Source organism: Micropterus salmoides, unplaced genomic scaffold, assembly GCF_014851395.1.
Source record: "Micropterus salmoides isolate LMB-PRFRI ecotype aquatic unplaced genomic scaffold, ASM1485139v1 Ms_hic_scaffold_13, whole genome shotgun sequence".
Lineage (NCBI taxonomy): Eukaryota > Metazoa > Chordata > Actinopteri > Centrarchiformes > Centrarchidae > Micropterus > Micropterus salmoides.
Window position 1 is genome coordinate 10236690 of NW_024040374.1, and position 26535 is coordinate 10263224.

The 26535-nt window shown below is 41.7% G+C and overlaps 1 protein-coding gene across 3 annotated transcripts in view; it reads left to right on the forward strand.

Moving 5' to 3' along the window:
- Positions 1–26535, forward strand: part of dennd1b (DENN/MADD domain containing 1B) — a 108802-nt gene that overhangs the window by 29657 nt on the left and 52610 nt on the right. The window contains exons 4-8 of one of the 3 annotated variants that reach the window (XM_038715459.1): positions 15617–15666; positions 16737–16856; positions 22012–22081; positions 23802–23882; positions 25202–25261. In XM_038715459.1, coding sequence (XP_038571387.1) covers positions 15617–15666; positions 16737–16856; positions 22012–22081; positions 23802–23882; positions 25202–25261 — 381 coding nt within the window. Of the gene's footprint in view, positions 1–15616; positions 15667–16736; positions 16857–21400; positions 21738–22011; positions 22082–23801; positions 23883–25201; positions 25262–26535 lie in introns of those variants that run through there. The other 2 variants (XM_038715460.1, XM_038715461.1) reach the window with 2 other exon arrangements.

Sequence of the window (26535 nt, forward strand, 5' to 3'; positions counted from 1 at the left end):
GACCAAAGTGCTTTACAGAACTACAGAATTAAAAGACAATAATACCATGCATAACAGCACAGCATAGAAAAGTACAGCAAAGTTAAGAACAGCTTTAAACAGGAGTAGCCAAAGCAGTATCAGACTCCAAGGAGGGAAAAAAATAAATAAATAAATAAATATATATATATATATATATATATATAAACAACCTTATTTAAAGGCCAAGGAAAACAAGTGCGCTTTTAAAAGTGACTTAAAAGAGGTCACAGAAGGGGCTATCCTAACTTCTGTGGGCAAATTGTTCCACAGGCGAGGCCCAACCACAGAAAATGCTCTATCCCTCCCTGCAGTGAGGGACTAATAACAGATTCTTTTCACCTGATCTCAGACTTCTCGAAGGAGTATATGGTTGAAGCAGTTCAGATAGGTAGCACGGTGCTTGGTTGCATAGAGATTTGTACACAAATAACAGGATTAAAATCAATTCTGAAATGAATGGGCAACCAATGAAGAGACCTCAGAATTGGGGTGATATGGTCACTTTTCCGACTATTTGAGAGGAATCTTGCGGCTTTGAGTTTTTGAGATACCGCAGTAAAGTGAATTGCAGTAATCTACACGTGTGGTGATAAAAGCATGAAGATTTGTTTATCAAAATTTAAAGACCCATCCAGTAGAACGCCCAGATTCTGTACACTTGAAGATCTAAAAGCCGATAGTCTGCCTAGGTCGAAGGTGGCAGCCTGGAAACAATGATCTCTGTTTTGTTTTCATTTAAAAATAAAACATTTTGGTCCAGCCAAAAAAAAAAAAATATATATATATTATTTTATTATTGTATAAGTTAGCACATTGTGAGCAATGTACAATCCTCAGTCAAATTCCTCGTATGTGTACACATTACCTGGCAATAAAACTGATTCTGATTCTGGTCTGTGAAAAAAGAGACATATATGCACAGAGAGATAACTTTGTGTTTGCTTTCTTTGCATATAAGCGTTATGCGTCATTCTGGTTCAACCTCTTGTATATCTTGCTCTCTGACGGTTCATCAACCTTCTTGCTTCGAAAACACCTTATCTCATATTTCCCCTCAGAAGACGCTGTTGCAGGAAATTGCAAATTACACATAAACCACACTTTTCCCCTGCCAGCCTGGTTTCAGCATAATATCCAGAGAGAAATAAAGGAAATATTGAATTATAAATCGGTTTTACTGCAAGGCTTTCTCTCAGCTATGAACTAAAGTTGATGTTAACTGTCTATGGCCATTCCCCACATTTTAATAGGGAATCTTTGATCTTCCCGCTGCATAATGCAGTTGACCATATAACATGTTGTTTTTCATTTATGCCAAGGCCACAGTAACTGATTCGATCCTAAAAGAAAATATCTAGTCTTTGATACGGACATATATGTTGCTATGTATAATCAATTTGTAATATTTATTGCATTCCAGGGCTTCTGTTGCAAAAATTGCAATATTCTTTTCCCATCTACATGAACAATTCTCTTGTTACTTCCTACTTTTCCTTGGAGGTCTTTTTTTATGAGTCTGTTGCATTTGAGGGATGATGGTGAAGAGAGCAGTCGCTGTAGCAAAGGAGGAGTCACAGATTTATTTAAAACAAACCATTTATTGATGCTCCATTGCATTTGGACTAATTGGCATAGGTGGAGTAAGTGATATCTTTACTTCTTGGATGATGGAGATTTTCTTGTGTAACTGTTACAAAATGGGTGCAAAACAAGGAGCCTAGGAAAAAGCCCATGCCCTTTGGTTCAGTTGGACTGACACCAATACCTGATGTCTAAAACTGTTATTTTAAATTGTAAATATGTTTCCTTGTATCACGCTTCACTTTAAAAGAGCAACCTGTGTCTGAACTTAATGCCATGTCATCTGCTTTTGGCAAATAAGACGTGGCAATGGGGCAAATGTAGCAACAATCTACCTGTAGCCATTTTGTTTAACCATTTTAAATCGTTTCCAGGCTGATTCTTTTTTGTCTCTTTTTATAAAAATGTTATCTAAATATCCTCTTCTTTGTGCCTTTTTAGTTTTAACCACTGTCAAGTTTTTTGAGATGCCATGACTTCAGGCTGAACTTGACTTTTCTGTTCACGTAGTCTTGTATATCCATCTCTGTTCAAAAGCCAGACAGGGAGAGAGGGAGGGACAGACAAAGAGAGAGAAACGAAGAGAGGCGGATGGTCTCTCGAGGCTTCAACCTCGGCAACTCTGAGTGTTGCTCTGACACTGTGCTCCATCAGGACAGGCTGCCTGACATGCAGTGATTGGTGGCCACAGCTCTGGACCGGCCCGTGGTGGGGGAGGCAGGAAGGGGACTATTTGGAAGAGGTCGATTGGGTGGGTGAGGCAGCAGTGGTCTGAGGGATTGAGGTAAAGGAGAGAAGCTGGTGGACATGATTGGTGGATTCAGCCCTAAGGGAGCTGAGTGTTGACCCTGAGGAGAGGAGGAGCTGGTGGGTGTGAGAGTGGTGTTGGAGGAGTCAAGGTGGGTGTGCGGAGGTTTGCTAGCAGGGGCCAGGGATGCTAACTTGAAGACAATGATATGTGACCCTCAGTTGAGACCTTATATAGCACCCAAATGAGGGAGTGATATAGAAAACAGTTATATAGGACAACAGGTAGATATAAGAGAAAAGGAGGTGGAGAATGAGAAGGAGGTGCATTTTTAAAAGGAGATTTATGGCCAAAAAAGGGAACAGAAAGTTGGAAGGGAGGGAAGAAGTCATGAGATTGTAGGGATAGGGAGGAAGAAAGATGAAGGCAAGGTGAGAGGTGTGTAGAAGGACAAAATGAGAAAGAAACTAAGAAAAGATGGAGGACAGGGAAAAGCTCTGACAGAGTGAGTTAGTTTGACACAGAGAAGAGCTGGTAGCATGTATGTTTTAGGAATACAATGTTGTGTTTGCACAAATCTAGACTGGACTTTTTTTGTGTGAAGCAAACATTTGGAGGCCTCAGGCTTCACGAAATGCCACCAATAAGTGATATAGGCGATCTCCTCAATGATATACTATAGCAATACACCACACGTACAGCACCTCTGTCAGACCAGTCTTTTTCACAAAGACAAAGCCAACTTCCCCACCCATCCTCCAAAAAGAAGAGAAAAGACAGTAGTGATGTTTTGTGGCGAGCTGTTGAGAATGAGCATATTTTGTCAGCTCTTTGCGTGCTGCTACAGCCAGTTTTGTGAAGCTGTAACAGCAAGGTGCAAGGTGCAATGTTTGGGGAACTGAGAGATGAAATAGATGGAAATTTATACCTTTTTTGTGTTTGTGTGTGTGTGGAGAGGTATGGTTCTAAATGTGTGTGTGCGCATGTTTTTGTGTACATGTATGTGTGTGATGCCTCAGTGTGTCACAGAGTCTCGTCTTTCCCCTTCACTGCGCCCTGACAGCGGTGTCAAACAAGGCCTCATATGATCTGTGTATGTCTTTGAGAATATGTGTGTGTGTGTGTCTGGGTTGATAATGTTTTTATTCTTCTTTCTAACCCTTTTCACCTCAGATCCCTCGGGTGTTCCAGGGTCTTGCCTAATGGACAGTCTCGCCCCACTAAGCTGGCCTTTGGCTCGGGCACTGAGATGGCCCTTTGTTGCTCATGGGTCCTGATTGCGCTGACCTCTGGGCTGGCTTCATGGGAGAAGCAGTGTGGTGGAGGGGGAAGAGGAGAGCAGGGAAAGTGTTTTACGCCCTGCTGCTCACATCTCTCCAGCATTGCCAGTGACTGGCAAAAAGATGGTGTGTTTTGGCAGTGGAGTAAAGAGCTGTTGGCTGCTTGTGTTTCCAAAGCTGCAGGTGGACAGTAGTGGCTACAGATGTATCAATCCTACAAGTCTTACGAGCTAGTTGCACTTTGGCTGCAGTACATTCCATTCTCGAAACGAACTGTATCAAAAGCAATGTACAGTAAATGGATTATTTGTTGGTCATGGGTTTGGCGTCTTACTCAAGAACACTTAAGCTGCATTTCGACCAAAGGAACTAGACCCCGGAACTAGGAATCTTTGGAGGAACTGCATTTCCACCGAAGGGACCAGGGTCTAAATTTAGTTCTAGTTTCTTTATTTTACCCCCCAAAAAGTCCCTGCTCGGGGGGTAGTACTTTCCGAAAGTACCTGTACTTTGGGGAGGTGGGGCTTGCCTTGCAGTGAAATTCTGAATGGGCGAGTAGAGGCTACTGGAGAATTTCGGCTGTTTTTCTACGACTGCTCCTCTCTTTTCCACCGTTGTTTGCAAACCAATAAATTACAATCAACAGTCAAATAGCCCCACAAGTCTCGTCTGAGATCGTACGTCGGCATTTAATGTATTGCTCAATAATAGCAGCCAGCGTGCAGCGGTGTGTTTACAGCGAACAGCTGACGGAGCTACGTTAAATACTGGGTCCAAAGTTGTTGTTTTAAGTTTTCATCAGCGAGGAAGTTTTTACACAGAGCTGAAATCGGTCTCCTGCTCTACAAAACAAGCGGAACAGCTGATTACAGCAGGCAATAAAGCTTGTTAAAATCACAACACAGACATGATGCTGCCAGCTGATCTGCAGCTCTTGTCGGCTAGAAATGTTTTAATAACTGTTGCGATTATATTTTTGTTTTTATTTCTCTGTGCTGGAGTTATTTTAAGAACTTTTTGTTATCCACACAAGTCTCGCCGATGTCCGTCTGAGATCGGCATTAAATGTATTGCTTGGAAATAGCAGCCAGCATACAGCGAACAGCTGATTGAGGTAGCCTACGGTAAATACTGGGTCCGAAGTTGTTGTTCATCAGTCAGGAAGTTTTTACACAGAGCCGAAGTTTGCCTCCTCTTCTCCAAACAAGAACAGCTGATTACAGCAGGTAATAAAGCCTTCCTCCGACGCTCAGGTGGACACAAACATGAGTCTGATCTGCAGCTCTTGTTGGTTGGAAATGTAATTACCTTCCAAATTGTCGCAATTTTATTTTTGTGTTGCTTTCTCTGTCCTGGAGTTATTTTAAGAACTTTATGGCTTTATCCAGTATGTTATAAATGTGCACCGAACTTTATCGTGTGTCTCTTCATTATACTCCAAAAATAAAAGCTGCTTTAGTGGTCAAGCATAGCCTATAGTTTTTAATTATATTCCTGTCAAATCTGATGTTCATTTATAAATTTTGCTCATGGATAGTGGTTACAAATAATGATGCCTGTGCATAGCTTTTTACGGCGTACAGGCGTACAGGCCTACAGCCTACGTCAGCTGGTTAATTTGCCTAGTCTTCGTAGGTCAGTGGACTGAAGGAACCTTTTAGTTCCTTGAAAAGAGATCTGGGGACTTAAAAGTCCACTACGAAACGCGGCTTTAGACACTCTCTCTGGAGCAGATGAGGGTGGAACCAGGAACCAGGAATTACTAGAACTATCTCCTAAGCCATGCCACACTATTTTTATGCTATAACACCCCCTAGTTGCAAGGCTCAGACTGAAGCTTGTTGCCTGTGTTCCATGGAAATTTTTCAGGTGACGCACTGTGACACGTAAAATCAATCTTGTGTAGCTCAAACTGTCTCCGTTTGCATACTTGCGTGGACCATGTTTGTGCCCTAAGCGCGAAGTAGCTTCGTTCAAAGACATTTTAAACATGTAATGTAATGGAACAAATATGTAACTACTGTTGTGGCTTCTGAAACTGTTTTTGCACACATGGTGATGGGAACAGAGATTTAAAAATAGGGAACAGGGAGGTTTTGAGTCATGTGATAAAACATTGTTCCACCTTGTTTTGTTTCATAATGAGGAGCTCCTTGTTGGGTTTAACATGGTAAACTGGACTAGTGTAATGCTGCGATACATATTCAAAATGTACAGTGTATTATATTTTTAAATGCTGCCAAACTCCCTCCGTAGCATGGCTGCGGTCACAGAGGAAGAAAGAGTGCATCTACACTTGGAAACAAGTTGTCCCTGTCAACCAGGAAACTCATATTTACGGACTTGAGCCTAACCACATGCTGCTGTTGCCAACAGAGCTATCACACACATAACAATGTGGCTTAATTGGCTGCATTTTTCCGTAACTGCACTACCCGATACATGGCACAGCCACCAGCCAGAGACGGAGATAGAAGCAATGGCAGAACAATGGTTTTGTTTAAAGGGAGAGAAGGAGGAAGAGGAGGGTGAAGCGATGACCTGACCCTCTCTGCTAGATTCCATGTACATCTGTCAATGAGATGTCCACAGCCAAATGTGTAGGAGCCAGTGTTGCACTGTTGCTCCCCTGCTGAGCTTCAGTGTATGGGTGTATATGTGTGAGTGTGTGACGCCATGTGTTAGAGGCAGGCCCACATCAGGGTTCATACAGTCGAGCTAAGCCCAGTGGGAGCTGAAAGCTTAAAGAAGGAAATCCCCCCTGGCTGCTCACACACACACACACACACACACACACACACACACACACACACACACACACACGCGCACGCATGTGCGCGCGTTCTCTCTCTCTCTCTCTCTCTCTCTCTCTCTCTCTCTCTCTCTCTCTCTCTCTCTCTCTCTCTCTCTCTCTCTCTCTCTCTCTCTCTCTCTCCTCCTGGCACGTCATTAATGAAGCCCATGCTTGTATGTTTGGGGCATATGCAGCTCTCTTGGCCCAACACTACAACTGTGTGTGTGTGTGTGTGTTAGGGAGTGAGACATCTCCCCCTATCACATGGTAATATATTCAGTGGAAGATCTCTGCAGAGGCATAATACTGCCGCTCTCCCCTGTCTGAGCCCATCTGTGATATGTAGAAAGGACATCAGCAGGACAGGTTATTAGCACTGGAATAATGCACACTGTTATTGTTGACGCCACATACTTATTCTCCGAGCAGTATGCCCCCTCACCCCATAACATAAATACGTCCATTGTAGAAAAAGCAGGAATTAAATGAGTGCAATACAATGGATGGCATGTATACTACCCCAGTGAAATGTTGTTATATTGGAGGTGACTCATTAACATCTGATAGACTGAGAAGGGCTGGACAGTGGGGGGTTAAGGGGATGTTATCCCTCTTGGAAACACAAATTGCATTATAGCCTAAAGAGGGAAAAAGTTTTCAAATATTTTCAGCCAACAGGGTTTCTTCTTGCTATAGAGGTGGCGCATACACATATGAATGTAAAAACACATATACCTGTCAGGTGTTGGCAAGTGCTTGAAGAGGCCAGAAGATCAATCTGCCACCTTCAACACGTTCTGGGGAAGAGCTCTGGTAACACGGAGCGTTGTTAACCAAAATAACCTCCCTTAACACAGACACTCTGCAGCAGATGGGTCACTGGGAACAGAAACTTGTGGAGGGGATAAAAAAAAATCCAAGAAGACAAAACTCCCTCTTCCCCCATTTCCCTCTCCTATCAGCTTGGGCAGAGTGAGCAAGAATGTGAAAATGTAATGCCCCCGTGTCAATTTGAAAGTGCACCTCATCGGTTCATGTGCCCATCCACCACTCTCCACCCCCCCATCCCCTCCACCTTCCCCCTCTCAAGCAGCTCTGTTGCTTTGGTCCAGCTTTGAAGGCCGTTCTTATTACTGGCACAGAGCACAGGTCAGAATGGCAAGCCGGCAGCATACTATTAAAGCCTAATGAAAGAAATCTCTGCAGGGTCTGAGGTCTGCAGCGGCCAGAGGAGGCTGAGCCTCTGCTCATTGTTCTGTTCCTCTCCTCGCTATTCTTTTTTTATTCCTACAGAATAGTGTCTATCTCTAAATCTAGCATCTTTGCCATCTCCACTGTCCCTCTCAGTCATCTTTGGTATTTTCTTTTGTCTTGTTCTCTCTCTTACCAAATCTTTAAGTTTTACTCTACCTGCGTTAGATGATGTTTGCACTCCTATATATTTGTTCAGCTGCCCTCAGAAATGAGCTCTGGGCCCATAAGACAAGGCTTAAGTGTTTCCTCTATTTGCTGTTGCTAAATTGCATGTTGTAAAATTATACTGCAATGGTGGAGATTTTACTATGAAGTCTTTGAATTAAATATATGTTAATTTTTTCAACACATTGTCCCAGTTGACCATCTTATATCTATGCAGGAATCACTCTGATATTAATTGATCCCCACCAGAGAATTGTCTTCATTTATGCCCCCTTGACAGGAAGGCCAGAGGTCAGGGTCACCTACAAAAGTCCGATCCATAGGCTATGTCCTGACATTGGAGATTAAATCCTGGTTCTCACTCTCTATATCCTCTCTTCATGAACTTCAGTACCTCTGTTTGGCACTCACGCTGTAAATTTCTAGCAAAAGTAGTAACAGTAAAAATGAACATGTTGCATTGTCATTTCTGACATACCCTCTGAAAACACATTTGCATTGTCCAAATGTGGTTTGCTTTGGTATGCATGCCTTTCTGCAGTCAAGCAGTTCTTAACTATAATGTGACTCATGCAACACTTTCCAGTAACCTGTGTTTGTTTGGTTTGGAAAATAATGGTATTGTTCAGGAAGATGTAGTGAGCTTGTAAAGATTATTGGAATAAGTTGTTCATATAGATGAATCAAATTGATTTTCCAACGTCTTTGAGTGCAAAAAGGTGCTAGTGTGGGAGGTATCACAATCAACAAAAAATTGAGAAATATGATTTAACCCCTTGTTTTGTTGGAACAAAACTGCTCATTTATGTCATAACCAATGCTACATTTTCTTTAGGGGTTATAATGTTAATGTTTTTTAAAAATGTTTTTAAAAGCTCTATTAAGGCATTAAACGTTTGTATTTCCCCAGTTTATCTCTTCTCTCTGACTCTTGTACGTTTTTTCACCTTCCTTTCGTCTTGCCGCTGTTGCTTTCTGTCTCTTTCTCTCTGTCTTTCTTTCTCATTATAGTATCACATCCAGTAACCTTTCGGTATCTGGTGCAGTTTGGAGATCACTGAAGAAACAGGAAGTTGTTCAGGAAGTTTGTTGTTTACAGTATATTAGATCAGAAACTAACTCCCTCCCTTTTCCAAGAAATTGTACCGATAATCAGTTCATTGCCAAAAATGTACATGCGTCATTTGTTTATGACTTTGCATTTTTATTTGTTTTGAACTGAGTTTTAATCCACTAGTCCACCCAATCAAGATTTCATACCATCATACATTTTTATTCTGCATTATTTATCCCCCCCCCTCCCCCCCGCCAAAACCAAGGCTCAGCTGTCCTTGTGCCTTTACACATTGCAAATGAATGCATATCCATGCAAATTCTTAAAAAAGAAAGGCTGAGAATTTGAATATTTTGCTTAAAGCTGCACCCAGGTCGACCCTGCCATTCGGCATTTGAAAGCAGTGTGTCTGTTTGAATACTGAGGATCTCTCTTTGTCATGTTCGCCAGAGGGGCTGGGTGAGCGAACCAGCACCGGCAGGATGGGCAGAGATCGGCCGGGTAGCTGCACACAGACAGACTAATTGGGAAAAGGGGGGTGAGAGGGGGGACGAGGGGTGTTGGTAAGGGTGAGGGAAAAGGTGGGGTATGCAGGAAGGGGGGGAATCCAAGATGACGACAGGGGGTTCAGGAGGGAGGTGAAAGAGGATGGAGGGAACGGGAGAGAAGGGAAGGAAGAGAGGAGGTGATGAAGAGGGCACAAGAGCGTGCGGGAGGAAGAGGTGAAGGAAGGGTGAGTGGAGGCTCTGTGGTTTCCAGCGCTGATGTGTTTGTAGCCCTGCTGACTATGTCATTATACTGTTGAAGCGCTGGCTACAAACCACTATAGCCTTAAAACTCCATTATACTGCATGTTTGACACATAAGGAAAAGATAGCTTTGCACAAACCAGTTTTCTTGCACTCATTAAAAATATTCAAAGAGGAACTGTTCTCTCTGAACTTTTACCTCCAAGTCTTTACGCACACTTTTGATTCCAACAGAGCAATCATCCATTGGGGAATACTCATGCACTACTATGCACGGATAGCTTGAGCAAAAAAAAAAAAAGAGTCCTCAGAGGCGTGACATTATTAATGTGAAGTTATTATTAAGTCAGCCGTCCAGTGCACAGTGATAGCATTACAGTACGGAGTTGCCATTATATTGGACCATGATAATGATATAATTATAATTAGAGTTGTGACACATGAACCGGGTGGGCTCTTTCAAATACTGTATGTTTGTTTAACAAGGTGTTTGACTTTCAGCATTCCTAAAAAGAACCTGTTATTTGGACTTTAACTACTGTGTGTGCTGACTGAAACTAAATAAAGCAGTATGACATAAAAATTTGAACTTAAGGTCTACGCACTAGCCTTCTCATGATCATTAAAGTGCACCTCATGGCCTTCCTCAGTGGATAAAGTTTTGCTTAGTTGTCGCAGTTTAGGGATTCAGAAGGGCAGAAGCATCCTGACTTTTGTGAGACCCAAAATTGAAACCCCCTCCCCTAGATTTCCATGAAGGACCAGCAGTGGTTCACCAAATTTGAGCCTAGAGATCAACAGTTTGAATCTCGAGCAAACGTGTAATGCTCTTATGTACCTTCATAAAATTTATGCAGTGACATTAATGATGTCAGTTCACAGACCGTGAGATAAAACTATTGACATGGCTGGAGAGGGGTTGTTGGCATGTAAAAAGAACAAAATAATTCAGTGCTGGTTTGATTACGTTAATGCCTTGTACACAATAGTTGACCGTGTGTGACACACTGCTCCAGAGCTGAGCATAGTTCATAGTTGAATCCTCATGCAGATGGTTAGCCATACCATGCTGTTTTAGGTGTTTGAATCTGTTTTACTACCTTCCCAGCTTTAATTGATTTCTATTCATTTCCATGTGGTATTAAAAACTCATCTTACAAAGACTTGAGTTATCCATCAAAGTGAACATCTTGTCTGTATTATTTTGGCCTATGTTATTTTTGTGTGGTAATGCATTGCAGGCTTTTCAAATCAGTCTGCACTTGCAATTGCATTACCAGGAAATAATAAATTAGCTTAGACAAAAAATAAAAGCGGCCACGATGTGCATTGTGATGGATGATACAGTTAAAAAGCACATTCAGACGTCTAAAACAGTACAGCATGCTTTGAAACAGCTGACAGTAATGTAAAGTGTATGTGAATTGTAGTAATGGTCGAACACATGCAAAAACACTGATATAGACCTTTAAAGTCCACTTCTAATATGGGTATACCAGTGGTACGTTTACAAATTTGCCTGCCACCAGCCCTGTATTGAGGGCCCTGGGGGCCAGGCTGCACTGAACTGGGTTGAGTTACACTGGGTAGCGCGCTAGATTGATCTGGCTGCAGTAGCCATGGGAATATAAAGCAGGGCAGGGGCTTAAAGTCTGAGTCCCCCCAGGGAGGAGTCCTCGCTGCATGGGGAGAGGGGCATGAACTGAGCTGCCTCTCCCTCCATCCTTTTCTTCCTTCCTCCCTTTTTTCCTCCCTTCTCCTGCTGTTGTGTCCGTCTGAATACCTCTTCCATCTCTCCTTCCTTATGACTTTCACTCTTGTGAGTCTCTCTGTCTGCCTCTGTCTTTCTCTCTTTCTTTTCCTTTTTGCCTCATAGTTTATTTTCAGCATTTTGCCCTTTAACGCCATCCTCATTCCTTCGTTCTTTGCATCCACATTTCTCTACAGCACTCCTCGTCCTCTCTCCTCTATATTTGCAAGCATATGGGAAAACGAATATTGCTCATGAAGTTCACACCCAAAATGAAACACCATGGCTGGTGGTGAGTTTAGCATTTAATCTGTTTATAAAGGACACTTTTTTTCAGCCTCATTCGGTCCACTTGCTGTGATCTTAAAAGCTGGTTTTCCCATTTTTAGTGTTAGTGGGTGGCCAAGAGGGAAGGTCCATGAATATGTGTGCTAGTGACAGTCACGCCTAGCCCACAGAGTATGAACTGTCATGTGTCAAATCCCGCAAGTACATGCTGTATGCTTGAACCATATATAATGCAACCCACCACAATTACTTCTAAAGAGTCAGAGTAGAACATTAATAAAAGTGAAGTTTAGGCTTATTTTTTAAGAGTAGAGAAAAGCAAGATTGTTGCCCTGTGCTGCAAAGTTTGTTGCTCTCCCCTGCTGAACCGTGCTATTCTGCAGGGGTATCGGGCTGCTGTGTGCTGTTGTAGTGTTGTGGTGTAGTGATAGCAAGATCGTCCGCTGGGGGAACCCAGAGTATTCTGTCTCACTGAGTGATACCCTTGTCTCCACTCACGATAAACAGCGTGCACGCACGCACACACACACACACACACACACACACACACCAGTGTCTGCCAAGCCCAGTCTTTGCAGCAGATCCCCCCCCCCTCTCACAAAGCTGCAAATATATTAGCTGCTTCTTTTTCTTTTGTCTTGGGAAAATGGCAAGCAGGGGGAGTGTGTGTGTGTGGTAGGGGGCTTACTGTACTAAGAGACTGTGGAAGAACAACCCCCCCCCACCCTTCATGCCATTCCTGTCTAGATATCCCCACGGTATAGGGCCCAGCCATGGAGGGAGGGAAGTGGAAAGAGCAATACAGATGCGAAACAAGAGTTATCAGTAATACAGGTATGATGTAGGAAACCGAAAACAGACTGACAGATGAGGAAAAGAAAGATTATGAGTTGCATATCACATACAAGCAGTCTATTTGGTTAAAACTGAAAGGGGTGTTGGAACAGGAACACTGTTGAGCTCAGTATGAAGGGTCGATTCAAGCAAATTACCAAAAAACATATTTTCTCACTTACCCCTAGTGGTATCGCACCATGCGGATAGTTTTGGTTTTAGTTTTGAGATTTATGTTGGATTTTTATAAAATATATATTTTTAGATATTCCAGTCTCTTTGCATATTGAACTACTTTCATAGTCTGTAGATTATCCAGACTAATGGAGACACTGAGTCCAAAAGGACATGCTGTGAATAAAATGTAATTTTTTTTTAATTCTGTGAACACTTCCAATTAAATTCTGTTTTGTCCATTATATTAGGTTGGAGGCAGAAATCTCAGATTAGGATATGTCAAAAAGACCAAAACTATTTGCATGGTTTTGTAGTAAATTTTCTATAGACTGAGTATTTGCTGGTAAGCGTGCTTTAACATACACTATAGCAGTCAGGTTATGTTTCAGCAGTTTCCCTTGAAAGTTTGGATTTTCTTCATACAAAACATTACATTTAGTGATTAGATGTCCCATGGTCAGAAAAGAACAGAAGTTGTCATATTGATATAAATGTATTAGAGCTAAACCAATTTGTCTGTTAATAAGTTAGTCTATTGACAGAAAGATGTGCTACTAGTTTGACTGACAAGTGATTAATATTTTCCTTTTTTTCACACTATTTTTTGACATCGAGAAGATGATCAACAGATTATTTGATAATGATTTGATAAATTGCAGCCCTAAAATATATTACTAAAAATTGGTAGATAAAGAAGGAAGGTAGATCTTATTTTATAAACTGCTGTCTGGACATTTTTATTCTGTTGTCTTTAGCCATTTAATAGACTATAGACTGTATGGCGTCAGCATACCTGAGGTTCACAGACTGATGGAGCTTACAATGTGTGTGTTTGTGTGTGTGTATATATATATATATATATATATATATATATATATATATATATATATATGCTATTTCTATGTCACATTATACACACATACAAACACATCACTTCCCACTTGTCCTTTATGAGATCAGAGTCTCTACAGCCCCTAGACTGTCACTCAAACACAGACAACTGATGTGGGCGGGGCTGTGACAACTCTCAAATCTGGCAAGTCAAATGTTTTTATTTGCAGGAAAACCAAGTGTGTGTGTGTGTGTGTGTGTGTGTGTGTGTGCGTGCGTGCGTGCACACATGCGTGTCTGTTTGGGTTTGTGTTGCCATATGCAGTGCGCCAGGGAGGGCTCTCTGGAACATATTGGTGTGCGTACATAGTGGTTAATAATAGTAGCAAACGCATACAGCGATGGCAGCTCTGATGTGTGTGACAGTTTTACAGCCGCACACGCCAAGACACAGTCACACATGTATACACACACACACACACACACACACACACACACACCCACAGCAGAGACAGAGACCTCCTCTGCCACTGAGCCCTCCGTTTTTGTTGAGTTCTCAATTTTATCACAGATTCTGAAAAGTAGAAACAAGCACTTCCCACCCACCCCGACTCGCCTTCCCGCCCCTCTGTATTCTCCATATGTAGGCACATGCACACACACAAACATATAGCCAAGTCAAACTCAGCCACCCGCCCACACACACAAACACATTAACCACCCTCTCACATTGAATGCACGAAGTCCTTGAAGCAGGCAGGCACTCACATACATCATGCACTCAAATGCACAAATACACACACAGATACCCTCATTCCTCCTTCTGTCAAAGCTCATTGTTGCTGCTGCTTGCTTGTCTATGGTGATGGTTGTGTTGTGCTGGGCTGGCAGCTTCAAGTTTTGATAAGGAGGGGCGGTGGGGGATCAGTGACTGCTCCCCGCGGCGAGGTCTTAGCAACAGTAGGCAGCAGCAGCAGCAGCAGAAGACACCCAACCTGTCGTCAGAATCGGTCCCTGGGGGAGGCAGAGAGAGAGAGGTAGAGTGAGAGGTAGACAGTGGGATGCTGGAGCAGCAGCATCACTCTCTGATCGGACATCTCCATTCAGAAAGAAGAGACAGACAGACCTTCGGCTCAGTGGACGAGCTTGGCAGGCAAACCAAGAGAAAGAGAGAGACAGTGAGAGAGGCCAGAGCAGAGCAAACAGCCACCCAGTCCCCAGGATTAGTCTGTGGGTTGGCAGAGCCTGGCCAGAACTGAGAGAGAGGTAGCAGAAAGACAGACGGCAAAAAGGACCTGGTGCCTGGCGCCTACTCTGGGCCAGGTTAGCAGCCAGAGAGGCGAGGACCCAGTACTTGGTGGCTGTGTGGCTGGTCTGGAGTGGCTCACCCATATGGTGCTCCGCTCTGTTCTTGCTCCCTGTCTAAATCCATATGCTGCTGGTGGAAAGGTGCCCCCTCCCTCCCCTCCCCTCCCCTCTCCTCCCACCTCGCTTCAAAAGCATGCAGACGTGCACCCTCCCCACTCTCCCCCAACTCACAAGGGAGGTGTTGGGAGGTAAAGCCCCGAAGGCTTGTACCCCCTCCTACCTCTTAACCCCTCAGAGCTGCTTAGCCCATTGTCACTACAATCTGCCACCATAGTCTTGGTGTTGCGTGTCCCCTCTCTCTTCTTCTCTCTCTCTCTTTCTTTCTCTCTCTTCTTTCGTCTTTTCATCTCCCCTTGGCACCCAATAATCGATGAACTCATTAAGTGCTAATTATTCAAGCTGTGGATAGAGGATCCCTCTCCATCCTTGTAAAAAAAGGGAACCTTTCCACCCTGTTCTGCCAAATGAAGTGCTTTATAATGCCCATTCATTTGGATTAAATGCATTTAGGCTGCAGTGTTTGGGATGTGAAGACTTTGTCAGATTGCTATCAGCAGCATTTAACATTAATCCTCATTTTGTTCAGCCAGTTGATAGCACCCACTTAGTGGAAGCCCAAGAGATTTTTGTATTGAAATACGCGGTTATTATTTGTTTTTCCCGTGATGTGTGCATCTCTAAAAAGATGTGTATGTGTGTCTCTCTCTGTTCTGGTTTCTCAGGAGGTCCTTCAGACGATACCAAAGTTCTGCTTCCCCTTTGACGTGGAAAGGTATGATTCCTCTCCCTCTCTGCTTCCTTGTTTTTTTAACACTGCAGCTCACTTTAGCCTCCTTCACACTGCGCGCACACACACACGCTGCACACACGCACACACGCACACACACACACACACACACACACACACACACACACACACAAAGACAGACACCAAGCCCTCCTCTCACCTACAGAGACACATGCATTTGAAAAAGGAAATGAGATCATGTGTATTGTGCATCACACATTTGTGTTATGGTGAAATTACCATGATTTATTAACAGTCAAAGTGTAATGATCAGTGTATTTGTGGGTGTGCTTCCAAGTAGCTTCTCTGGTCTTAAACCCCAACAAATTTTTCCACACATAGTCTGTACTGACTGTACCTGTACTGAAGTACACAGCTGTTGGCAAAATAACCCCATAAATGTAAATGCTGGCATGGTGAGGACACCTGATTACGATGGTGATAATGATAACAAGTTTAATTAAGGATGATGCTGATGAGGTCATCGGTGCCCTGCCCACTTAATGTGTCGTACGTACACAGTAGCATGTTAAAGAGTGCATGTGTGTGAAAGAGTCCTGAGTCTAAGGAAGTGTGTTTTCTTCTACGTAATATAGGTCCGATCAGGCCAGCAGCTCTCTGAAAAGTACCGGCCTCTTATTTTAGTATGGAAGATGATATGTTAAAATTCCCATTGTAAAAAGAAAGGGGGGGGGGAGGTCTGTACAGTCTTTACTTAAGCTGAGCTGCTGCCATCTAGTGGCGTAGGGATGTACAGAGCTTCTCTGAAATTTACCTTGGGGTAAGAAGGCTTTTTACAGTTTTTCAGGCAACCATAGTGGAAATATGTGACAGATTTAGACCTTGTCTAGAGATTTAACTTGCGGTGAGATTTTATCTGAGAATGAATTTGTTTCTTATCCAGCTAGACCAAATTGTCTTTTGTTATGTTGTGTTTTAAATATACAAGATTTCATATATTTATTGTGCCCTTTTGTACTCAATTGACTGCTAAGTCATTCTGTGCCTTTGGCCATTTTTGAGTGTGTGTCTTTGTACCTTCTGTCCGACCCCAGGGTTTCCCAGAGTCAAGTGGGGCAGAATTTCACCTTTGTGCTGACGGACATTGACGGCAAACAGAGGTTTGGTTTCTGTCGACTCACTCAAGGCTGCCGGGTCTGCATATGTCTGCTCAGGTAACACACACACACACACACACACACGCGCGTACAAAAAGACATAACTAAATCATGTTATGCCTTTCTGTTAAATTCACACTCCAAGGTATATATATATCTTTGTATTCTTGATTCAAAATCACTGAATCTTATTACAGTCTTCAACACTGGGTATCATACACTTTGTAGTTTTTAAAAGCATGAACATATTCAAATTTAATTCATTAGAAATTAAACAAATTTCAAAAGAGAGACAATTGGATGTGTTAAAAGATATGCGGCATTTCATAAAATCCAGCATATAAAAGTCAGCCTTCCACATTTTACTTCCTGAGGAGGAAATAGACTTGTTCAAACACCAGTGTCTTTATTTACTTGTTTAATAAGCTAGACTTGGTCTGTTCTGTCCCTTTACAAATTATCTATGGATGTCTCAGAACAGTTTTATTTTAAAATCTGCATTTATTTCTTAAGTATGATTAAAAAAAATAATTTAAAAGATCTTAAAAGTGAACACAGATTTTTGAGACTGCATTTCCATTCATTCTCACACTTCACACTGAGCTATGCCAGAATAACAAAGTTATAGTCTCATCTGCCCACACAAATATGTTAGTGATGTGCCTATAATTATCCAAAAGTTTAGCAGTTTTTGATATTTCATAGGTGGATTTATCATATCACAGTGTACATAAATGAGTACACCAAACCCAGGGAAATTGCATGTTCTTTGCATAATTACTCTCCAACAAAGGCTATTATCATTTAATTCCCATGTAATTGCATGTTGACACAATGTTTTTACAGATGTAATTACCTTACCATTACAAAGAAGGAGTACCCCAGGGCTAATCTCAGTGGACAGGCTTATGCACTTTAGAATAAACTGAGGAAAATGTACAAAATAAATGCATTATTAATTAATGTATGAACTAACAACAAACTGGAAAAGAAGCACAAAGCCTTTTTCTTTTTCTCTGTTAGTGTAAAGCAAGACTTCTGTAGGTGCTGCTATCGCCTCTGTACGTGTGTGTGTGTGTGTGTGTGTTGGATGTGTGTGGCTGTTGATGGACAGTCGTGGGTTTGTCGCTGCCCTGATGAGCTGCTGTGAAGAACAGTGTCCCTCCTCCCCACACCACCCACCCTTCCCAGCCAGCTTCCATGGCCTTTGTTTTTCTTTTTTCTTCTCTCTCTCTGTCCCTCTCTCTTTCTCTCTCTCTCTCTCTCTTCTCCTCGTTATTCGGCTACTGCCACAGTGCGACAGCAAAGACGCTTGGCCCATAATTATGCATGAAGCTTCACTGCCAATTAGCAGAGGTTCCCCTGTCCCTCTCGCTGAGTTAGACATGCTAATTCATTTGACATATGATGTATAAAATTCATTATGCATTCTGAGTAGTTTGCATGGCTCGCTTCATTTATAATAAAATATTGTATAGAAAGTTGTTAGGTTTTTTGAGGGTTAATTTAAAATTGTTTGTGTGCTCCCCAGTTAGGTTTTTCTTAATTTTTTTGTCCTGATCTTTTTACTTTTCTTATCTTAAGTAGCCCCACTGTGTTGGGCAAAGATAAGTAAAAATATTGCAAAGCATAAAAACCATTTAGATATCTCATCAAAGAAATGTGTAAATTAAGTTCCTGCGTTAAAGGTCCTTGGTCAGACATTTATTTTCTTTGTTTATTATTCTTTAACGTGTTCTCATTTTACCATATTATTTAGGCAAGACAGCAGATTTCTTGGTAACCAAAGAAAAATGAGAAAAACTTGTTGTTTATCTTAAAGAATTATCAATTAAAATGTATCTGGTTAAAATCTAAAGCATGAAGGCCGAGGCCCACTCACTCTTTTGCATTCAGTCTATAATTTCCAATGGATATAAGATAAAAGTAATTAAAACTGTTTGCGTCTCTGTGATTGTTGACGTGCTGGGACCGTAAAATTGTCACCTCTGCTTACAGGAGGAAGTGCCTTAATGAGTAGGACAGTTTTATGTGGACAGCCCTTTGTAGTCTCATTGCTAAAGCCATGGCCGAAAGGGCTATGCTCCCTTTAGGCAAAAAAAACAGAAGAAACAACACACCAAAAAAAATTATAACTTTCTCTATTTTTTTACTGTTATACCTTTTCTCATTCTTTGTCTCCCACATTTGAAGGATTTTCTGTTGAACATGTGAGTAAACTGGGCATGAAAAATGTTTGCTCAGTTTTGTTTAATGACTGAGGCTTTAGGATACATTTTAGGGACTGCGTTGCTCCGGTTAGTGGTCACTTAGTGGGTCACAGGAGGACACTTCCTTTCCTGTACTTAACCCTTAACCTGAGAAAGTAAAGGTGTAATGAAATCTTCCACTGAGCCGAAAGTGTACAAAGTGTAAGATGACTTACGATTACAGGTGCCTGTGCATTAAAGGAGATTTAAAACTCATCTAAGGAACAAGAGTAAATGTCGTGCTAGCACCCAACAGGTAGTTTATGGCAGCAAAAAGGGCTGATATAAGTGCCCTAATATATAAAGTGTTAATCAAGCACCTTAACTACTGAGGTGTAAAAATGAAATGGAGTAGTGTCTACTGTCCAAAGAGATTCAGTAACTGTTGTGTTTTATTTCACTCTAGATTTTTTTTCTTCACATTTCAGCTATATTTGTTTTTGTGTGTGAACCTGTACCTAATAGCATAATTGTCAGTTCAATAAAAGGCACTTCCATTGGCCCGTCATCTATTAGATATTTCCGTGCTGTTAGGTGGTCTAAGCCTGGGATGGAGAGCGTGACCGTCTGTGAGTGGGCCGAAGATTAACTGGTTCATTCTTTGAGTACATGGCACTTTGAGAAGACATGTGTTTAAAATGGCAGGAGAGATTGCGGGGCCCCCACGCACTGAGCACTCTAGTGATGGATGCCTCTTTCTCTATCGGAGGATTTGCGAAGCACAAACAGATCTGAGCAATGAACTGTGACGAGTAGGAGTATCTCTCTAAGCTTTCCAAACTTTAACTTTGCATCAACAAAGAGAGGGCGGTGGGGGGGGCTGGGGTGTAAGTAGAGCAAAACAATATATCTTTAAGTTAAAGTCATTCTATTGCATTTGAATAACTCATAAAAACCCATTACCTATTATAGGAAGGTGTTAGAAGAATATTGATAATTTGGCTGCCTTCACCAGCGATCATGCGTTTTCCTCTAAAACAAAGGATTTACAGCACCTTGGTGTAGGAGTGTAATGACTGTGAGATCTGTGAGGCCTGACGGCTGCTCTGACAGCGAGAGTCCTATTTACATCCCCGTCAACTGTGAAAAATGGATTACTGTCCAGAAGCCTGGCTTTTTAAACAAGGCATACAGGAGGCAGATAATACAAAGGCTTTGTTCTCTCCCTAAGTCATTATGTCAGACTGAACTTTTTGTGTAATTGTTAAATGTAAACTGACCCCATATGCAGATATTTGTGCTGTATTTAGTTTGACGTGGCAGAAATAGGTCTTCAGGTTGGTATCCGGTCAGCATATGAATTAACATACGCGTGTTTGATTTAGTTTCTCCTGTGAGTATGACCTGATTGCGGTAAATCTTCACACAGACGTCAAAATATTGCCGCGTTAAGAGGCTGATTGTTTCAGACTAATGGTCACTCAACCTCTCTGATTGGTGCGCTCGGCTGCACTTCTCCGGGAACCCAGCCTGTCATTGGCCCCTTGCGGATTTAGCGATATGAAAATTTGCATTAGGTTCACTTTATTGTTTTCTTGTTGTCTGTTAATTCCAGTCTACAGAGCAGCCAGTGACCCATGCCCTGTAAACTCCTCGGTCTCAAGCCAACTGCCTAAGCAGGACTTCACTGGCTCACACTCTATCAAAGCTTAACTCTTATGAATTTATAATTATATAACAAAGAGACTGCAGATTGAAGATCTTTATCATTTGAATTAAATTATTTTCTTAATGACTTGTATTTAACACTGTGTTGACTTATTGACAATAAGAAATACTTTTGTGGGCAAGTAAAAATCCACTTTTGATTGATTGGCTCATTTGACCACTAATTTATTTTTCAACCCTTGCGTCCAGGCAAGTTAATGAAGCATTAATGGGAGTTTCTGTTTATTTCATTGCAATGCTAAAAAGTCCTTATCTAGAATCATTATTCATGAAGTGTTCAAAACTGCATGTTAAAACCCCAAACTAAATAAAAATTCAATACCTTGATAGGACACCATGTTTTCATTATTTGATTGCATAACATTAAATCAACTGAGTCCTTGCAGCTTTTATGCCAAAAGAAAATGTTGGCCATCCTCCACCTAGAAAGCAAGTCGACTTGGCCAAGAATATGTCAACTTTGTAAAGAAAGCCATGCTGCAGATGCTTTTAGCTTATGGTGGGTGTACCTAGTGATTAGCTTTAACACAAACACTGCAGTATAAATTATTGTGAGCTTGTTAATGAATTTATTTATGTTACATTAACTGCATAAGGCGAATAATTTTTTTAAATGTGCAGGGCATAAAAAGAAGCCCAGAGAGGGGCAGAAAGAGGAGGTGGAGAAAGGGGGGAAGCAGGAGGCATCTTGGGCTGCATTTTTGTTTAGCCTGTGCATCTGTGAGCAGCATGCTTGTAAACCTTAGCATCCCTCTAAACTCCATTGTTTTTTTGTTTCTCTCATACCTATCCTTCGTGTGGGCTGTGAATTTAACAGAAAGAGCAGACATGACAGGAATTCTAAGCATGCGGAGGGCCCTGGGTACGAAGAATGTCATAATAAGGACTAGATGGCATTTACTTTTTTTTCTCAATGTAACAATGACTCTGTGCTTTGGAGTAGCTGTAGCTGGAATCACAATCCATTATCAATGTCCGGTATGCATTTGATCTTTAAGCAGTAGGTCACTGACAATAGCAGGTACACACACACACACACACAGTAATATTGCAAGTCTATACATAACAAACTTGATGCTGTTTATATTTGTACTGTCCAGCAGATGGTGAAATTATTTATAGACACTGTCCTGTTTTCAGGAGACTGAATCTCTCTAAATTTATTGTTCTTTTAAATACAGCAGAAGTGCACAGTACTGATCTGTTTTTGATTCAGCACATCCTAATTGTTTATTGTAGAAGCTTATACAGTTAATAATTGTAATTAATAATGTATTTGTCTCTCTGTCTTGCAGTTATTTACCATGGTTTGAAATCTACTACAAGTTGCTAAATACTCTCGCAGACTATCTAACAAAACAACAGGTAATCATCTCTTTTGGATCTGCCAACTATTTATAATTGTATGTACTATACAGTGTGCAGTGTATGTACATTACATGAAAAATAAGATATATTGTGGTTTGATTTGACGGAGAAACAAGCACACAGTTTAGCGTTTTTGAAACTGCACTGTGGTGAAATATTTTCCTCCATTCTGTTCTTCTGTATGCTGCATGTTGCCTTTTGTGTGCAAGTTTTGTTCGCCGTCTTGGGCTCGACTTGGCTCCTGTTGTTAGCAGCAACAATGTTGACATTTCACAGACCAAACGCTGATCTGACACTGGAAGTTATTCCTGATGATTTACTGGAAAACAAATCGTTAAGAAAAAAAAAAGAAACCACACACACACACACACATACACACAAATGTTCGCTCTTCACAAAAGTCTTTTCCCCTGACTATTCACTGTATTGTACTAGCAAAGGGAGGGAAATGTAAAATATGCAACAAACTGGAGAGATATGCAGCATCTAGCGCAGAGGGTGTAGGTGATGTTCCCATGTTTTGACTGAAGAGAGAGGAAGAAGGAGGGAGGCAGAGCAGGGGAGGTATGCAGAGAGCTTTGGGACCGCTTTCAATTGTCACATAGTCACTGCTTCTTCCAAGACCCCTTAGAGAGCAATGATCAGGACAGAGAGCCTTGCTAAAGCAGACAGTCGCAAACACATCACATAAATGTTTAACATACACACACATTTCTGTGATTGAAAGCAATCCAGCAGCATAATCTAATATAGAGAGAGACAGACAAGGAAAATGGGACAGTTTGTGTGTGAGAAAGAGAGAGACAAAAAGATTGCTGGAAATCCTGGGTGACTGAAGTGTTAGTGTGCATGATTTGGTTTCTATTTACCCCGCTGTCCGTTCCAGGCGAGAGGGAGATGTTGACAGACGAGGGAAGACAGAAGAGCGATGAGGGTTTAAGGCGAGGGGTAAATGAACTGTTTCCCCGGGCCGTGTTGCTGACCATGCGTGTGAGCATTGAGCCTCTCATGACAGGAGGCTGTTCGATTGCACACACCCCAACAACCCTCCCTCCCACCCTTCTCCTTCTCTTACTGTATATTGCCGCCCATTCCTCTCTAGTTTCTGTTTCTCTCTGGCGCGCACATGCACACACATACACACTTGCACAAGTGCACATTTCCTCAAACGAGCAACGGCTCGTAGCCAAAACCAAAACAAAGTTCCATGAGAGCGCAAATATATGAATAAGCTAAAACAAACAACAATGCCCAACTTTTGTGTAGTTAGCTAGTTTAGTAGAAGTATAAGTTGCAAAGTGTTGTCCACATAATTTCTCCAGTTTGTCGCGGAGCTCATAAATGCTGGAAAAATAATCTTGAGGCCTGTTCTGTGGTCAAGCTAGCTCTCTAACGGCTTCTTAAAGCCTCTGTCTTTGGAGTGGGGACCCCTGCTTAATTACTGACAGCCCGCTCTCGGCCGTAAATCTACTCTGCTGGATAATGGGTGTCTGCAGCCCCACACTCAGCCATCTTTTAACTTCACCATTGCTTGTTAAACATATGTCAGTCGGATGTTTGGGAGCCCTTCAGGCCTCGCTGCAGGATTGCCCTCTGGTCTGCAGCAGCGCCCGTCCCAGCACTGTTGTAGAGATTGACACATCAACAAAACAAGTAAATAAAATTCATGTGTCCTATGTTTTTTTTTCTTCTTTTGTTGTTTGTTTCTCTCCCCCAGGAAAATGACTTGAATGACATGCTGAATTCTCTCTATGATCTGCCTGTGCCAAAGCCCTTCACGCCAGTCAACCTGAGTGTGGTAGGTATAGATCTCATATTCCCCCTTATCAGAGGCAAGACAGCTCAGAGTAGAGGTAGAAAGAGGGAGAGCGGGACAGGTAGGTTACTGTAGTTGTAGTGTGTTGCATCAGGAGGGAGACTGCAGAAAAGAAGAGGAGATGATGATAGTTGGCTGAAGCAGTTCAAAGTAGAATGAGAGACGCTTACGAGAAAATGGATAACAAAAAAGAAGGAACGAATAATGAGAACTAAAATGTAATTGACACAAAGATGAGAGGAGGAGACAAAGATGGCATAAAAACATACTGAAAGAATATAGGGCAGACGGGCAGAAACCGGGAGAGATCGACCAAGTATAGAGGTTGAAATGGACGAGATAAATGAGGGAAAAACAGAGCAGACAAAGTAGAGAGCAGGAGGGAGGGTAAGATACACCAGGCAGGAACAGAGAGACACAGAGGGCCCAGGACTGACACTCTGTTTGGAAACAAGAAGTGGCGCTAACAGGTTTTTGTTTGATAAGCCAGAGCAGGGCATGTTTAAACTTGAAGGGTACTTTCACAACTCCTCATGTCTCCTGCTTATCAAAAACTGAAATGGCTTAACAAGCACAGGTCCCTCAAAGTCAGCCTGTGTTTGTGTTAACTCTGACACAATCTCTCCTTGTGTGTTTGCAGCACCTACATAAAACACTCACTCTTAAACTGTTTTCGCTCCCATAAGCCTCGACTATTTAAGTAGCATGTAATTGTTTTTTAGTGGGACTGCTAGTGTACTGCAAAGGGTTTTGTTCACTAATATCTCGATTTTTGAGTTGCTTTGGCTCCACCCCTAAATGAGACCAAACAGTTTCAGTGTTAGCCTTTGTCCTTGAGGACTACCATTTCTTTTTATGGACCAATTAAACAAGCAACTCTGGGTCCTTTCTGCAGCATAGGTCTCAGAAGGATACACATCTAATTACACAAATTAGAATTTACAACATAACAAGACTAAAATGAGGTAATCAATATATCTCTATGTAGGTTAACAAGGTCAAGATTCTTTGTGATTTATGTATTTGTTGTCAGTTTTGTTTTTTTTATCAGCTGAATACGTGAACAAAATCTTTTCATCTGAATCTCATTGCTTCATTGGAAAAGAAGCCCCAGAGAACAGAGGTGATGGCTTCATCTCTCTTTCTGGAGAAGCCACTAGTTTGATATTTAATTGATGAAGCAGAATTATTCCCTAAAAGAGTGATTTTTGTTTTATCATGGCAGCCAAGAAGAAGGATCATTGTCCCCTTTCATGTGTGAACCCTGTTTTGTTCTCTCTCTCCCTCTCTCATTGTGCAAGAATGAGCAGTTGTATATTGCCACTGGGCAAGTACTGAGAGATCGGCAAAGCAAGGAGCCGGTGAGTGGAGGGGAATGAGTGAACGGCAGAAACAGGAGGAGGGAAGGAGGCTGCTATGAAATATGAAACCGCTGCTGTACTAATCGCATGGGAGCCACGGCTTTCCAATTTGGCCAAATAAGCTGTGCTATCTTTTTAAATATAACAAAAACAAACTATCCTGGGCCTTGGTGTATGTTTCTTCTCCTCTGGAAAACAATCAAACTTTGTAAATGATTAATGCCATTCCACACTGCTATATTCGCTCTCTGAATATCAAAAGTTTTTCCCCTCTCTATGTTTAAAGCAAAGGCAATTGTGCTCAAAAAATCTCCTTGATGCCTTTCCAGTTAACCCACTTTCAATGTTTTTATATAAACATGTCTTCGAAAGAACAAGAAAAAAAGCAGATAAGCAAGCAAACAGCCAATGAAAGCCTGGGTTGAGTTGAGGAGCATGGCTTGTGATTATCACAATACCATGAATTTGTAGACCAACGGGGAAACGTTATTTAGCACACAGAACACAGAAGAAGCACACAGAAATAAAGATACTCAGTATACTGTAGTTACTGTATGTATTGTTATGGCGTGGCGTTGTCATGTGCCTCCAATGTATTGCCTCAAGTCCCTGATCTTTTACAATTGCTCTTCTATTCTGTTTCAATTATCCTTTATCTAGTTATTTTCAGTCGACCGTGAATAGGCTTTCCATCACACGTAGTATTGTTTGCACAGATTAAAGAGCGATGATGTTCAAATCCACTTGTCCAGCAGCTGACAGATTACAGGTGACATAGTATTTAGCTTGATGAAGAGAAAATGGCACAGCAGGACAGAAATACAGTGGAAACAGAATTCATCTGTACCCTCATTGCATACCAACGTTAGAATGAGAGTTACCCAGGTGAGTTTATTAAGAAGGTATGATAAGAGTATGATTGGAGCAACAGTTACCATATTTTAATGATCTACTGTCTTCTGTCTTTGTTTAATGATTTAACAAATTCTAATAAGTCCTACAAGTGCAACTAGAAATCCCCTTTTAAATTGAGCTGATGAAAAAATTTACCAGGAAAGTGCATATTCCAGAAAGGAGACGAAAATAAGTGAGGTTTACTGTGAAAGTTTGACTTAAAGTGTAAATCATTTGAATTTACTAATTTAAATATTCTTTCTCTCACAAGCGTTTTGTGTCCTTAGCTATTTGTAGCCATTTTCTATCTCGTGTGTTAATTTGTGCGTAATCGTTTTTAGCTAGCTTTTAACTAGCCCAGCACTGCTTTTCACACTTGT